Here is a 16570-nt window from a genome sequence, read left to right on the forward strand (position 1 = left end):
ATTCTCCAACGGTTTGGCTTCACCACACCCTCTTCCGTTGTTTCCCAAGACAGACGGATGCCAACAAAAAGATATAGATATAAAAGATCTATTCAAAACATTCAGGCAATGACAGTGAAAACTACATCAAGCTCTTGTCTCAGAACCTGACAGCAAGAACAGACTCCTGCTGAGGCCTGACACCTTTTCTGGGATCATAATGTGGGTGAAAAGCCTTCACTAGAAAGCCTGATTACACAGAGCAGGGGGAAATGTATGGTAGAGATGGGTGACTTGCTCTAGACTTGAGTGATTGGTTTGAAAAATAAATCAAGTTGCATAAAAATAAATAGAAACCAGCAGAAATGGCTCTGCTTGTTTCCTGAGGGAATCTGATTTGGAGCTCAAATTATAACCCAAGACAGAGAAGAATTAAGGGGCTTTGTGATGCTCGCCTCGTATTTAAGACTGGCATTAGGAGTCCCCAACCTGGTATCCCTTCCTGACCCAATGAACCTTGCCAGCATCTCTCATCTTGTGAACAGACTGCTCTCCTCAGTCAGGCATGTAGAGAGCTGGAAATATCCAAGTAGGTTTCCTTCAATAAAGAAGGAAGTAACTAAGGCAAAACTTTGCAAACTGTGTGTCACGACACATTGGTGTCAGCAGCAATGTGTAGGTGTGTCACACAAATGCTCCCCGTGCTCCTCCCGGAGCTGGAAAGGGGTTAGTTTCACCTCCGATTTGCTAGTAAAAATGAATTACTGTGTCGTGAAATGATGCATGTCTAAAAAGTGTGTTGCTAACATGAAAAGTTTGGAAAGCTCTAAGCTACGTTGTTGTCACAGAAGATAGATGGTACTACAGATATAAAATTCACAGCATGTTATGGTTTAAGATAAAATTACATTAAAATGTTACATGGATGGTATCTATATAACACCTGGTAGATTGGCAAAAGTCTGTACATCAAAATCAAATAAGTGTTGGAAATGCAAAGAAAAAGAAGGTACTTTTTATCATATGTGGTGGTCTTGTTGTAAGGTTAAAGCTTACTGGGAAATGATATATAATGAGTTGGAAAAGATGTTTAAAATAACATTTGTAAAAAAAAAACCCCAGAAGCTTTTCTTTTGGGAATCATAGGTATAGGACTACCCAAAGAGTACAGAAATTGATTTATGTATGCAAGTACAGCTGTAGGAATGCTAGTTGCCCAAAAATCGAAAGAAGAAGAAGTCCCGACGAGAGATGAATGGACACAAAAACTTATGGATTATGCAGAAATAGCGAAACATACTGGAAGAATGAGAAATCAAGATAGCAAACATTTTATAAAAAATGGAAATGGTTTATTGAATATCTACAAACAAATTGTAAACAGATAAAGACATTGGCAGGATTACTGTAATAACCTGCAGTTTCAGAAGAATAGATGAATCAAAATAGATGAATAAAAGAATTAGCTAAGTTAATTTAGAATATGCAAGAAATGATAAAATAAATTTAAGGAACCGCCGAAAGAGGAGGAAGGAAGTCAAGGTTTGAAATGTTAAAACAATTGTTAAGCTATTGAAATGTATATAAATGAAAACTGGAAATAAATTTATAAAAAACAAACAAAAGAAAAGATAGGTGGCACCATAATTTGAGCACTTCAGAGAGATGGTCTTGTGTTTGTGTGTCTTCCTACATTTTTAAATATAGAACTAACCTTACATGAACACTCCAGGATCGCAGTAATAGCAGTCGTTTCCCTATTGCCTTTAAACAGAACCTTCCCCCCCCCCTCCCATAATGATTTGAAACTGGTCACCCGAAACTGGCATCATGCCTTGGCTATCATGAGCAGGGCTCATCCATCAACAGAGATGGGTAGATATATGATAAGCTTGCCTGTGATAAGCTTATCATATAAGGATGGCCTTCATCTCTATATTGTGATAAGAAGAAGTCAGGATTTCCTCAAACTTACTAAGCTTAGAAGAACAAATCCCAGGGCAATCAAGGTCCTCACATATTTTCCCCTAAGGATCTGCACATTTCTTTAATCAAATGATATTCAGGTAGAAACAAGTAAATTCTGAAATGTGTGTTTTTTGCTGAAAGAAATATTGCAAAACTTTAAAATATTTAGTTGTGAAAAACATGCTAGGCAAAAGCATCGTTCAGTTACATAAGACAGTAAGGTACTATGCATATAAAATAAAACTCACATCTGAAATATTTTGCAGGCATGCATTTAATTTGGTGTAAGGATCCTTTTAAAAAAACCATACCTCAGCTTTTTGTACTGCAATAGCTTGTGCTCTGTTAAACAGTGTGATAAGTAATTTGGTTAGGGCAGCTGGCAGCTGGTGAGCACTGGACCTGATGGGACTGCTTGGTGGCCGAGGTGTCACAGAGGTGTGGCCAAGTTATAGTTTTCTCCTAATCTTCCTCTATGCAAAAAGCGCCACAGACACTTAAGCATTGAGAGTACCGTACAAATGCTTAGCACCTAACTAAACTGAAAAGAAGTATGTTTTGGTCATGTTAACATGTCACAGAATAACAGACAAAGGTGTGATTTATTTGTGTTGGGGACCCCTACCTTAATTTCCCTTTTCTCTTACAGTTTCTCAGTTGTCCAGGCTGAACTTGTGTTCTGTGCTGATAGTGTTTATGATTTCTCTGCCCTTTCCAGTGACGAAGATGGTATGTGCTGAGCAATGTGATGGCAGGTGTTACGGGCGCTCCGTCAGCGAATGCTGCCACCGTGAATGCGCAGGAGGCTGTTCTGGACCAAAAGACACCGATTGCTTTGTAGGTCTCACCCTTCACTCCTTTCTGTCTTCCGATCAGCAGCTTTGGTCATTCTTGGGCTTTCTTGCCAAGGAAATGTGTGTGTGTGTCTTTAATTATACTGCATGTACAGTGGAAGATATTCACTCACCGTTTTAGCATTCATATTTTCCCATTACATTTCCGTTACTTATCAGCTTATTTCACCCATTGAAACATTTATGAGATTTGCAAATAGAGATTTGAAACCATTTATATGCTAATTGGTATGATTTTTATCTTAAGTGAAAATACATTTTACTTTCCTAAAAATTAACATTTATAGGATGTGGGCAATTTATATCAGAAGTTTGACTTTAAACAAAAGACAGACCAAAAATCCACCATCAGTCATATTTGCTAAAAACAGAATATAAGAGCTGTTGCCTAAAAGTGAAGGAAGTGAAGGAAGCCTAATTTATTTCTGTGGACAATGTTTCCTCCTAAGTGAGCTTCTGATGGCAGCCTCAGTCAGGTATATACAGCTTAAACAGCTAGGTGGCCATGACTAAGTTTTGCTAATAAATGTGATGCCTAAAACTGTTTGGAACTTATCACAAACAATGTATGTACATGTCAAGTTAGGATTAGGAGCCTCCCAGGTGGGAAATGCAATGGAGCATTTCAGAGCTAAAATTAATGTGAAGAATCGGACTCAAATATTGTATTTCCATTTTAATCTAGAAGAGCTGGATTTTGAATTTCTCTGCATGAACTGGGAAATTGTTTCAGCTCTAACTTGATGTCACCAAAATGGTATTCAAAGCAGAACAAGAACATGGCAGGGAATTAACACCCTTAATTAAAGGTTGTCGTTTGCAGGTGTTCCTTTGCTCCTGTCCTCTGTACACCTTTATATCAAAAGAACGGGTGAGTTAACAATACCCATTCTTCCAAAGAAAACTGGTTGCGTGTCGAGGTCCCCAAGCCACCCCCCAAATAACTCACAACGCACACTTAATTTTTTGTTTAGGTTTTTGGCATAATTTTGGCCACAACTTTATTTAAATACAAAACCGTGAGTGGTTGTTTAGGCATTGGTTAAGACTATCTGTCCCCCCGCCTGGGGACAGAACTGACTTCCAGGCACCACCGAAAGACAGTGCGGGGGAAAGCAAGTCGGGGAGAAATGGAGCTGAGTCACCCGCCTGCTCCCCGAAGGCTTGCCGGCCCTAGTCCCATTCCAGGGATTGGACGAAAAGATGGCAAGCCCCAGGATTCCTTTAACGGAATTCCCTTTCCGCAGCAACCATGGAGGGGCAGGCCCAGCCTATCCTAACCCCTCCTCCACCAATTTATAACCAATGCCTAACTGCAACCTTACAAGTTGTGACGATTTGCTACGCAGTAGGCAAAAACCAAATGGCCCAGCCAATCTGCCAGATGGACAAAATTCCTACCAGGCCCCTGCCCCAATGGCAGACGACCCCATGACAGGCATAGCAAGGTCAATGCAACAACCCCTTACTCAAGGGCGGGTGGGCAGGTGATCTGTTGCACACAGCAAAGAGAAAGCTCCAGGCTGTGTGCAGAGTATTTAAACATTTTACCCCTCCCACCAAAATTGCAACATAACTTTTACCCCAGCAACCCAGTGAACCAATCACTGCCCCAGGCCATCTTTAGAGACCCTGCCTGGTAACAGAGGGGTGGCTCAGCAGACCCCACCGCAACACGTGCTCTCCATGAAGGAGAACACGCACTTTGAAATCAGGAATTACAAAAGTTGGGGAAACAGTATGTAGTCCGTTAGTTTAGCTACCAAGGGGTATTTTTTCTCCCCCTCATGTCCCTAAAAGGTTTTTTTATTTGCCTGATTTCTTTGATGCTGGAGGCCAAATTAGGCATGATCATAGGAACCCCCCCAGTGTGTGAAAGGGGTGTGTGTGTGTGCTTGTGTTCCTCTGCATTTCCCCTCTGCAGTCAGTTTGCAGTCAGTTACCCGAATGGAAGTGAGCTGAGCTGGGACTCAGGAACAAGCGCCTGGGGTGATGAATCCCAGGAAGGGGAAGGAGGAAGGTCCAGCTCCCCATATCTGCATGTCCTTTGTTGTTAAGGTCAGGGGTCCGAGCTAGATGAGATGGTGAGAGATTCATGTTATGATTTCCTATGGGTTTGTCAAGGAGCAGGTCCCTTTTTGGATTCAAAACACAAGCACACAAATGGGATGGAGGCTAAAGATTTTATTAGCCAGCCCAAAGAAAGCCGCAAAGCATTGCCGATATCCCTCTAGCTGCTGGGCACTCTGTCAGCAGCAGACATGGCTATTGAAGATGGAGATGCAGCCGGCAACTTTGCAGATCAGGCTGTGCGGAGATTCCCAAGCTTTGAAGCTCTGCAGTTCTGAGGATCTGACCAGCAGCAGTGCTCTGAAACTTATATACTGTTGGGGGTTATACAAGCTATGCATGATGTTCGGGTGACACATGAGTTTCCTACCAAAGTAAAAGGCTGGTTGGTATTTTGCAGGCAGCAAAATATATAACTCCTAAGAATAGCCTCTACACCCTGCTCTAAATGCCAGCTGAAGCTTTGTCTTAAAGATACAAATTCCCACAACTGTGCCATCTCAGCATACAACCAACTAGTGAGAAACTAATACTGTACAAAAGTAGCAGAATTAAAGGCCTAGCAGCCCTAGCCCACAGGAGTGCATAGTCATGCAAGAAGCATTGTTGCAGACCACCTAAAATCCTTGCGATAACAAAGCTTTTCTGTAATATTCCAATACAGGGTTGTGGTTGTTAAATTACAAATGTATGGATGTTCCACAGAAACGCACATGGAAAATAGCACCTTAGATGTGCATCTCAAAAACATTTCAGGGGGGAAAGTTAGACAGTGCCACCTTATGTACGCTCCTCACCATCACCTAAGCTCCTGGAGTATTCTTACCTCTACTGAGCCCGGGAAGAGACAATACAGTCGTACCTTGGTTCTCAAACTCCGTTTGACTCCCAAAACTCCGTTTGACTCCCAAAACTGTTCGAAAACCAAGGCACAGCTTCCAATTGGCTGCAGGAGCTTCCTGCACTGAAGTGGAAGCCACATAGGATGTTCGGCTTCCGAAAAACGTTCCAAAATTCGGAACACTTCCGTGTTTTCGGCACTCGGGAGCCAAAACGTATGAGTACCAAGGAGTTCAAGAACCAAGGTACGACTGTACAGGGAACTCCCAGTTTACATGGGGGTTACATTCCGGGCTCCCTCATGTGTAACTGAAATCGTGTATGTTGGGAGCACCCTGGAGGGGCAGCAGGGCCTGAACAGCTGATGCACGGGGAAGCTTCTTCCCCACACATCAGCTGAGCTGAGACCCACTGCCCCTCTGGCTCACATAAGCAGGGGGGCAGCAAGGCTTGCACAGCTGACGTGTGGGGAAGTGGCTGCTGCCGCCTTGCACGTCAGCTGTTAGGCAGGAAGGCCTCTGGCTCACGAGGGGACCTTGCCCAGGGCCTGAAGAGGCTCTGAAGAGGGTCTTCTCGAGGGTGCTCTGCATTTCCGGGTTCCTGACACTGCTTGTGACACATGCAAACAGAGTACATGTAAATGGGAAGTTGCTGTATTAGTAAAGCCGAAAAATACTAGACCTTCTTCTATGCTACAGGAAGCCAGGCCCACATGCCTTTCTGCTCCAGCTCAAAAGCATGGAATGCTCTAAAATATACTACCAGTACTTGTAAACAATACTTAAAGCCACAAATTTAAAATTTGCTGAACTCTTCAGAATGATTTTAGTAGATCCTTAATGAAAGGTTATCATAGCTTTGGGCTATACATCATTAGCATTCTACATCATTATGATATAGTTACTAAGCAATTCATTATGATGATAAGGTGCCAGGGCAGAAAATGAATAAAGGCACTAGATTGAGGGAAAGAATTAAATGAGTTATGTTATGTATTAATTAAAGCAATTTCAGCATATGCTGCATTAAGAGATGGTCTGACCTATAATGCCTGCTTCCTCGAACCTATAGTATCCTGCTGTGAAAATTGCTAGATAAGGCAATCATCCGTTGTTCTCGCAAGTGCTGGCATGTATTCATTTGTGTGAGCATTCTTGGAAGCAAAGCAATGCCTATCTCTGCAGCATTAATGTTTCAGTAAATGTACTCACAAGGATTTAGAGGTATTTAGAGAATAATGAGAGTCAAAATTAAAGTGGATCTAAACAGGTCTCTGACTGTACTTTGTGCCTTTAATAACTTGGCAGTAATTCAACACATTGGTCTTGTTAAATTAAAAGGGGTTCCATTATAAAAGCCTTGCATCTACCTCACCAAAACATTCAATATGGTGCCCACTTAAACAGAACCAGCCTTTACCATTCGCTCCTTAAGTTGATTCAGGGAAATCTGTGTCACTCTTCCTAACTTTGCTGTAGTCCTAGCTGACACCCTGTTTCCTGATGAAGGCTTCTAATGCTTTAAACAATGGCATGTCTGACAATAAACAGAAACACTTGCTTACATAGGCATCCCCTTGATCTCTCAATCCGACTCTCCTGTTTAAAATTGTTTTGATGTTCTAATGGGATTGTTTGAGTTCATATTTTAATATTTTATACTTATAAACCATGCAGAAATCTACCTTGATGTGGGGTGTGTGTGATTTATATTATATTATGTTTATTATGTTATATTATATTATATTATATTATTATATTATATTATATTATATTTCAATTGGTGTAGCCCAGGGGTGTCCAACTTCCAAGAGACTGTGATCTACTCCCACTATACCCATTGGATTGACCAAAGTTGTTGAGTTGTTGAGCTTTTTTTGGTGGGGGAGACCAGAGTTGTTGAGCTTTAGGGATCGACAGTTGACAGCAGGGAGAAAGTGCTTCTTGCTTTCAGTTCACGGCAGGCCATGCATTCCTACTGAGATTGGCTTGGCACCCTGATCCCCTGAGTCTTCTTTGGCAGGAGAGCACAAACAGTAAGTACACTGGGCACTTGCCGCTAAACCAGCAGCACAACTGTCAAGGGATACCCAATTGCCTCCTGCCATGGAAACCTCTGCTCTTGAGCAGTGTAGTAAACAATGATGGTAGCTTTTCTTTTATCACTGCAAGGACCTCCACCGTACTGTGGAAAGGATAGGGAATAAGCATTGCCATAGAAACACGGTTGATTGCTACTGCTGTCTTGTCACATTCAGAATAGTCAGTGCAATGGCATCAGATTTGTTTTTATGCTAGTGCCAACAGTGGCGGTTCATCCTATTTTGCCACCTGAATCAAAATGGGAAGGTGCTGCCCGCCTCTCCCCACCCTGCGAAGCCTTGCGTACCAGGGTTGCAGTGGTGGTGGCTTCAGGCAGCATCTCACAAGATCTTGTGGAACTCTCATAAGAGTTCCGCGAGATCTTGCGAGATCTCAACAGAAGCCACCACCACAGCTGTGCAACCCCCATGATGGCAGAGGTAGGCATAGTGCCTGCAGGGGCACCACCCCATGGGATTCTACCACCTGAGGCTTCACTCGGCCTCAAGGGTGGGCCAGCCTGGGTGCTGAGAACTTAAGGCACAATCCTATAAACTAGTGTATCAGCACAGAATATTGTGATCTGAGGCTGGGATCTGGCCTCAAGAGCAACTATGGAATGTGTGCATTTAGGCCTTAGAGTCCACTGCTCACCCAGAAAGGACTGTGGTGTTAGCTCCTGCCATTTGCTCATGTTAGGTCACTGGAATAGCACCTTTTGCCTGTTGCACTTTAGGTTCCAGCTTCTCCAGCCTTCAGCAAAAATTTAAAGGTCCTCTCTTGATGATCATCACATGGACGATGTTCTTCCATTATGCCTGTCGTACCCCAACCCCTAAGCAGAGACTTATAGCTCTAAGTCCTATAAACATAACATGAGCTGTGCTGGGTCGGACCACAGGCCCACCTGGTCTGGCCTCCTGTTCCCACAGTGGTCAACCGCACGCCTCTGGGAAGCCCCAAAGTTGGACTCCTAGCTCTCGATCCTCAGCAGCTGGTATTCAGGGGCATGGTGCCTCTGATTACTTGGGGGTAATATGCAGTCCTCATGATGTCTTATAAGAATATTATTTAAATTTCTCAAATTAGACTTCAATTGAATTTGATGACTCAGGAACTAAAGGTTATTATTTACGTAGAGTGAATACCTTAAGAAACTTATTTCCTATTGTTATTGTCAAGGGTCTGTTTATTAAATGCCGATAAAAGCTCTGATTCAAACTGTTCTTTCCTGTCTTGCAGGCTTGTATGAATTTTAATGACAGCGGGGCTTGTGTCACGCAGTGTCCGCAGACTTCAGTTTACAATCCTGCCACCTTCCAGATGGAAAACAACCGAGACGGCAAATACACCTATGGTGCTTTTTGTGTCAAAAAGTGCCCGCGTAAGTTACAGGAGGAGGGTTGCCTTTCTTCCATGAAGGGCAACTGTTTCAAAGTGTCACCGCAGAAGTCTTTTAAAAAAATAATTGCAAAGCATGCCAAATGTACGGTGAAGTTAATGATGAGAAAGCACCCTATTTTCTTCAACAGCACTATATTGGAAGTTATAACTTACTCTAAGAATGGCATTGTTGAATGCTGACATTTTAATAACACCCTATAACTTAGAGCCAAAAATCCATGATAAATGTTTTGGTTTGTGTGGTCAAAATCTCAGCTTCCATCCAGCAGCAGATGTCAAATATGGAGCAGATTCTAACATTTCCTTTCTTTAAACAAAGTCTCATTTTCATTTCCCCTCAAACATAAGTGGAATTTTTTTTATGTTTGACCTTTTCTTGAAATTCAAGTGTGTGGTTTGGTAATGTGAGTCAGAACAGGCTCATTGCTATCAAGGCACATTAAAATATTGCTCCCAACTCCCAACATTACAATGGCTACCAAGGAGGTTTCAGTCAGTTGAAAATATAAAGTACTCCACCATAAATGCCTTTCAGGTACAGACTGTTAAACTGGATTACTAAAACTATTTATATGGACTGTTCCCAGTGGGAGTAGTGCAGAGTATGTGGCTGAAATAATGTCTTTCTGATAGATCCTAATGATGATTTCTTCTGACCCCCTGAGGCCAGATGGCAAGCATTATCACACTGCCAGAGCATTTAGCATGTTCTGTTGCTGCGTAGGCCTGCGCAAGTGGATGTAACGTGAAAGCATGCAAACAACCCTTTATATGTTCTCATTTCAATAACATCTTAGGGGATCACATATACTTGATATTTGAATATTTTGGGGTTTAAGGGTACAATCTTTTAAACATCAATTAAAGAAATTGAGGGGGGATCTGTGTAAGGGAGTTTCTTAAGGATGGGCTAGTATAATTGTCTATTGACTTAAGTGATGGAATAGATGTGTAGAAATGGACATTGCAAAACAAACAACCCAGTTTTTTCACAGCACCTGCAATCACACACAGTGCCTTTCAGTGTAGTCACTGAATGATGTGCATATTATGTGTGAAATTGTTCTTTCTTGACAATCTTTCCCAATTTCATTGTTGTGTTGCATTTTTTTTCTGATATAAGTAGCTCTGAGCATGCTACAAGCAAAAAAGTATGGTGCATGTACTGTAATAATATCCAAGAAGTGAAAGCAGTGCTAGAAACTGAGATATGAAAGCTAGGAGCTAAATGGCACCTTAAATCTAGGTTATGGGTGCAACAATGAAATGTCCAGGCTCAGTTTTTTATAACAAGAATACGAAGCTGAAAATGAAGGAACTACAGCTAAATTATTATGTTCATTTTTCACGTGGTCTAGTCCTTCCCCTGCCCACCCCCCTAATATTCTTGAGAAGGTCTCCTCTCCAGTCTTTAGATAGTAGCTGGAAGTGGGGAGACAGAAAAAGGTTCTCCTTTCCTTCCGCTCTGCAGTTTTAATCTGAAATCTTAGGCGCAGTACAGCGCCCAGAGCTGAGAAACTGCTCGCAGTAATGAAATTCCCTGTCGCAAAATGCACCTAGAACAATGGGAGTTTTGAATACTGAGCGAAAGGCAGTGCCCATTATTCTGTCCCTCATATATTTTTTTATTCACAACAACCCTGTGAGGCAAGTTAGCTTGGGAGATAGTGGCTGGCCAAGGCCACTCAGAGAGCTTCCTTACCCATTTGAAGCTGAGTCTTTCCAGTCCTAGGCTGACACTCTCAACACTAGGCCACATTTGCATGGCAAGCAGCACCTGCTGAAATCCCCTCTTCTACCTAATTATTAACGGTGCAAGAAGTACAAGGTGCTATCCTAGTTATGTGAAGCAGCTTTAGACATATGTTTTGCATACATCAGGTTCAATCCCTGTCATTTCCAGTAAAAGGGGTATTTCATTGTAAGGTTGGAAAAAATCCCTGCCTAAAAAGCTAGAAGAGGCACTGCCAGTCAGAGCAGAGAGTACTAGATTAGACAAACCAATGATCTGGCTTGCTGTACAATATCTTCATATTACCATGGATCCCAGAGCCTGGTGTGCTTTGTCGGCACCAGCATAGTAAGCTAGAATCAGGGGAAACTTTGACAGTTAGTTGTAATGATTTGTGGTTAAGTAAAAAAAGGTATGGGACGCGGGTGGCGCTGTGGGTTAAACCACAGAGCCTAGGACTTGCCGATCAGAAGGTTGGCGGTTCGGATCCCCGCGACGGGGTGAGCTCCTGTTACTTGGTCCCTGCTCCTGCCAACCTAGCAGTTCGAAAGCACGTCAAAGTGCAAGTAGATCAGTAGGTACCGCTCCGGCAGGAAGGTAAACAGCGTTTCCGTGCGCTGCTCTGGTTCGCCAGAAGCGGCTTAGTCATGCTGGCCATATGACCCGGAAGTTGTATGCCGGCTCCCTTGGCCAATAAAGCGAGATGAGCGCTGCAACCCCAGAGTCGGCCACGAGTGGACCTAATGGTCAGGGGTCCCTTTACCTTTACCTTAAAAATATATATATATACATAAGTTTATTATTATTTTTTTATACTAGAGCAGCATTTTGCTAACTAGTTGTGGAAATGAATCCCACATTTAGTATGCCTAAAAATATACATTCCCATTTGGTCGTTGTTTTGAAATTTAATTGCCATTATCTACAAAATTGAATATCTAGATACCTTCTTTTCTTTCTTTCTTTTTTGTCTGTATGAGCATAAGACTGAGATAATTCAAAGCATCTTTTATTTTATCCAGTGGTTGGTATACCAGCTTGGCTGTGACCGTGTATCCTTTGATGCTAAAATAACATTTCAAACATTTTCCAGAATACAAACCTCATTAAGATGGAGTTACAGCATCAGCATCTCAAGGGAAATGAAACTTTTAAAGAATGTTGAAATTAGCAACAACATAAAGCAACAGGGATACAGGAGAATGTGAGCTTAGAGAAAACTTCAAAAGATAAAATGCAGTTCTGAGACAAATACATAAAAATGAATCTTGAATGCAGTAGCAGAAAAGAGGGACCCACATCCCATTTTCCCCAACACCTCTCTGTTTTAAAAAGGGATGCTCAGAATATCCATTGTGTGATGCTTGTAGATGGTTTTCTTTTCAATAATACACTTTCCTCTTTTTTTACCTCCTTCTAGATAACTTTGTAGTTGATATCAGCTCTTGTGTGCGTGCCTGTCCCAGCCCCAAGATGGAAGTTGAAGAAAACGGCATTAAGACATGTAAACCATGCACTGACATTTGCCCTAAAGGTAGGCTGCTCTTCATTATACTTCTGACCTTGTGTGCTGTGCATTGCCATGACATAAAGCAAGGAACTAATTTGGAAATGGCATGAAACTAGTGAAACCTGGATGCAGTATGGGGCAGGCTATGAATGCTCTCCTTGGAACTGGGATACTGATCTCTGTGGGCAGTCTGGTGGCAGGTATGGAGATCCTGTCATAAGGTGTTTCCTCATTTAGCCCACTAGAGTAGCGTTCTTCAAGAGCTGAAACCCACTTGGATTCCCAGCCTGAAACACGGGACCCACTTCTGAGCTAGGGAGGGTGCAAAGCTTGACCTTAGCCCAAAGGTGGCAACTGCATTGTGAACCTTTTCTCTTTTGTGTGTACATTGCTCCCCTGTGCCTCCACCCCTTGTCCCTGCAAGGAAGACATGAAGCAGCGCAGCAGCAGTGCATGTCCAGTATTTGAGTTGAGAGGGGGAGGAGGCCTCCTTCCTCAGGAAAAAAAATGGGGGGGGGGGGCGGGGAGAGAATAGTGCCACAGTTGGTCCATAAGTGTCAAGGTGAGAGTTGGGAGCAAGACAGCAATAATTCACAATGTGTCAGTGAAGTTAACTAAAAAGCTCAGGCCAAGTGATCACAGCAGCTCTTCCCAGTAGGTCTGGTTGCAATGAGGCAGATGTGAGAGTTGAAGGCCTTCCCACCACTCTCTAAGGTGTCTCCTCCCCCAGGTCATTTCCCAGCAACCTGAGGCTGCTTGTCTGGTCTCTCTTTGCTCCTCCCTCTTCATTCCTCTTCATGTTCTGGGAGACAGGACCTGCCCATCGCAGGAGGGCGAGAAATCCTGGCTTCCTCATCAGCCTGACTCATCTCTGCCTCTTGGCTCCCCTCCTCTCCAGACTCTGATTCTGGGCTGCTCTCTGCCCTAGCCTGATCCTGCTCACTAAACCCTGTTACCTCTTCTGCTTCTGACACAGCCTCCTCTCAGTCTGCTCCCTCTTCTCCCTCTGACCTCACATTGTCCAATCCCCTGGCTCTGAGCCTTCTTCCCTTGGGGGTTCCCATGCAGTGCCTCCCACCACTCTGGTGCATCCAGCCAGTCCATAACCCACCTCTTGAAGATCAATAGGCTAGAACAGGGTTGGCTAATCTGTGTCCCTCTAATGTTGTGAACCACCCTGAGATCTCGGGCGGTATACAAATTTAATAAGTAAATAAATAAGGTTGTCAAAACAGCTTCAATCATCACTGGCCATTGGCTGAGCTGGGACTGGTGGGAGCCCAACAAAATATGTAAGGCTACAGTTAGAGACGCGGGTGGTGCTGTGGTCTAAACCACTGAGCCTAGGACTTGCCGATCAGAAGGTTGGCAGTTCGAATCCCTGTGAAGCTCCTGTTGTTCGAAGCTCCTGTTGTTCAGACCCAGCTCCTGCCAACCTAGCAGTTTGAAAGCACGTCAAAGTGCAAGTAGATAAATTGGTACCGCTCCGGCAGGAAAGTTAATGGCGTTTCCGTGCGCTGCTCTGGTTTCTCCAGAAGCAGCTTTGTCATGCTGGCCACATGACCAAGAAGCTGTCTGCGGACAAATGCCGGCTCCCTCGGCCAGTAAAGTGAGATGAGTGCCTCAACCCCAGAGTCGTCCACAACTGGACTTAGTTGTCAGGGGTCTCTTTACCTTTACCTTACAGTTAGCCACCCCAGCACTGGAGGATACAACCCTGCCCACGCAGAAGGATATAACCAGAGAGCTCTTCTATCTTTAGAGTACGGGTGTCAGAATACAACTGGGCATAATAGCAACCCGGGTTTTTCTTGTTCCCAACAAAATGGTGGTGTGGAGGGCATGTAAAATGCAGCACAGGTGAGTGAATTGAATCCTCCCTCCATCTGTAGCCTCCCACCAGAAACTGCTATTTTTAGCCATTTTCACCCCAGCAGGGATTACTTCCAGTTTTGGAGCACAACTGTGGGGAGAAAATATTTTTAAAACTAGGCTTTAGGGGTGAAGGGAGGTTGCTTGCTGATGGAGATTGTTCATCTCAGCCTTCTCCCAAGCTGTGCTTTAAATTGCTCCCCACTCAGAAACTTCATAGGAATTTGGCAGCAGATCTGTTTGGCCCCCAAGTCTAAGACGCCTGAGGCTCCCCAATACAACTCATAACAACGCCTGTACATAATTTTGAAGGTCTGAATGTCACAGGTGCCAGAGTGGCTTCCTACAGAACTAGTAAATTCCCTGTTGAAATTGTGTTAGCTTCCTGGGATTTTAAGCCCCTGCCATTGAGGTAAACTTTGTGTTTTCCATGTATGCAATACAGTTCCCATATATGTAAAGTGTCATTGATTCAGCGTGCTTGTTTCAAACCCTAACCATTGGGGATTTATTGAACGGTGTTAATCCATCTTCATTTACCTGCTTCCTGAACTGAGATATGGAAGTGAAGGAGATAACAAATGTTATCTACTCCAAGCTTTAAAAAGAAGACAGGCTATATACCCATATCCATGTAATAAAATCATTTCTTTTTAGACATCCACACAACATTAAGCTGTGTTAGCTCTCATGGAAGGAATATGCCTATTTTAGCCTAGTTTTATGTCTTCCATGGTAAAATACCGCAGAGGAAAACCCAATTGTGGAGGTTAAAGAAATGTGCAGGCTTTTAATAGGAGCTTCAGATTCGTTTTTTGTTTTTGTTTTTCAAAAGGACTTTTGGTATCAGCATGCTCTGAAATGTATCATAATGCTTACTGGTATAGATCATTTCTAATATTTAGCTTGAGGACCTTAAAAACCTTTTATAGCCATACTTCTTTGACCCAGTTCTCACCCAGGTGGCAGAGCTATATATGGGCTAAAGTACTTAGAGACTGCAGGTGGGATCTTGCATAAATGAATGTTCCCCATTTAACTGCCATGGCTATACAAAAAGAACTACAGTATTAAGGGGAATGCTATATATGAACATAAGAAGCTGTTTTATACGGATTCACATCAGTGATTTGTATGGCCCAGTATGGCCTACTCAGCTCAGGAGAGGTCTTATCCAACGCTGGTGCCTGAAAGCCTGGTATTTTTTGCATGCTAAGTATGCGATCTACACCTGTCCTCTCCCTTTTGCTAAGATTCCTCTCCTTGGTGTGTAGTTTTCTATCGGAATATCTTGGTATGGAGGAATTATATGAGCCCTGCTTGCAGATACAAGCAGCCCAGCCCAGATGCACCCGAAGGAGAACTTGGTCCCATTTATTAGTGGTGTCATGTTTGGCTTTTCTGATCCAGGTACTGTGAAACAGGAAGGTGTTCTGGGACTCAGGTTTCCAGGGGCAGATAATTCCTTTTTCATGCAGCAGAAGAAGGAATACAGAGGAGAAACGTGTAGACTCTAGTGACAGCAACTGTACCTTGGCACTTTGCCTTCCCAGCATCTAGCTTGTCTACAGAACTACAACGGGTGATGTCTAACTATGGCATACTCGAGCTAGACCCATTGAAACCAATGGACAGGTAACAGAAGCCCATTCAGGGTCTGCTCTGAGCATGACAGGATTCAACAAAGCTGTTGCATGTGGAATGAGGTCTGCTTGCACAGTGGGACTTTCCTCCTCTTCTCCTCCTGTGGGAAACTCTTCACAAACTAAACCTGTTTTGGAGAGTTGTGGGGAAACCCAGATCAGGCTTAGGGGGCTTGGGGGGAACTGCACAGCAGAGGAGAAGGGGGACCAACGAGCAGAAGTGATGGGACCTTTAGTCCATAACATCTGAAGGGCACCTTGTTGGTAGACTGTGTATGTGTAGCCATGCTCACCACATTATATGTGAACAGGGTAGGTGTGTCACATCTGCCTGCAACATCTGGTTAGGCTCATGTGAACACAGACAAATGTGCATAGACCTAGGTTATGCATGCACAGGCATCGGCTACCCTGCATTCAACCAATCCAAGTGGCTTTAAAATAAGTTTTAACTTTTGTGACCTAACACTTTTCTATACAGACATACATATTTAGATCTCTAATGTAACAAAATGGATTTGAGCATCTTAGCTGATCACATGGCTGCTGCTGGGCTTGTCACGATGAACCATTGTAGTTTTATTCTAGGTAAGAGGCATCTTTCCGGAACAATTTTA

At 43.3% G+C, this 16570-nt stretch overlaps 1 protein-coding gene across 6 annotated transcripts in view; it reads left to right on the forward strand.

Moving 5' to 3' along the window:
- The window catches only part of ERBB4 (erb-b2 receptor tyrosine kinase 4), a 760363-nt gene that overhangs the window by 551444 nt on the left and 192349 nt on the right, over positions 1-16570 (forward strand). For all 6 annotated transcript variants that reach the window (XM_028704728.2, XM_028704741.2, XM_028704748.2 and 3 more), the window contains exons 6-8: positions 2666-2784; positions 9035-9176; positions 12349-12462. In XM_028704728.2, coding sequence (XP_028560561.2) covers positions 2666-2784; positions 9035-9176; positions 12349-12462 — 375 coding nt within the window. The remainder of the gene's footprint in view (positions 1-2665; positions 2785-9034; positions 9177-12348; positions 12463-16570) is intronic.

This window comes from Podarcis muralis, chromosome 1 (assembly GCF_964188315.1).
Source record: "Podarcis muralis chromosome 1, rPodMur119.hap1.1, whole genome shotgun sequence".
In the NCBI taxonomy this organism is placed as follows: Eukaryota; Metazoa; Chordata; class Lepidosauria; order Squamata; family Lacertidae; genus Podarcis; species Podarcis muralis.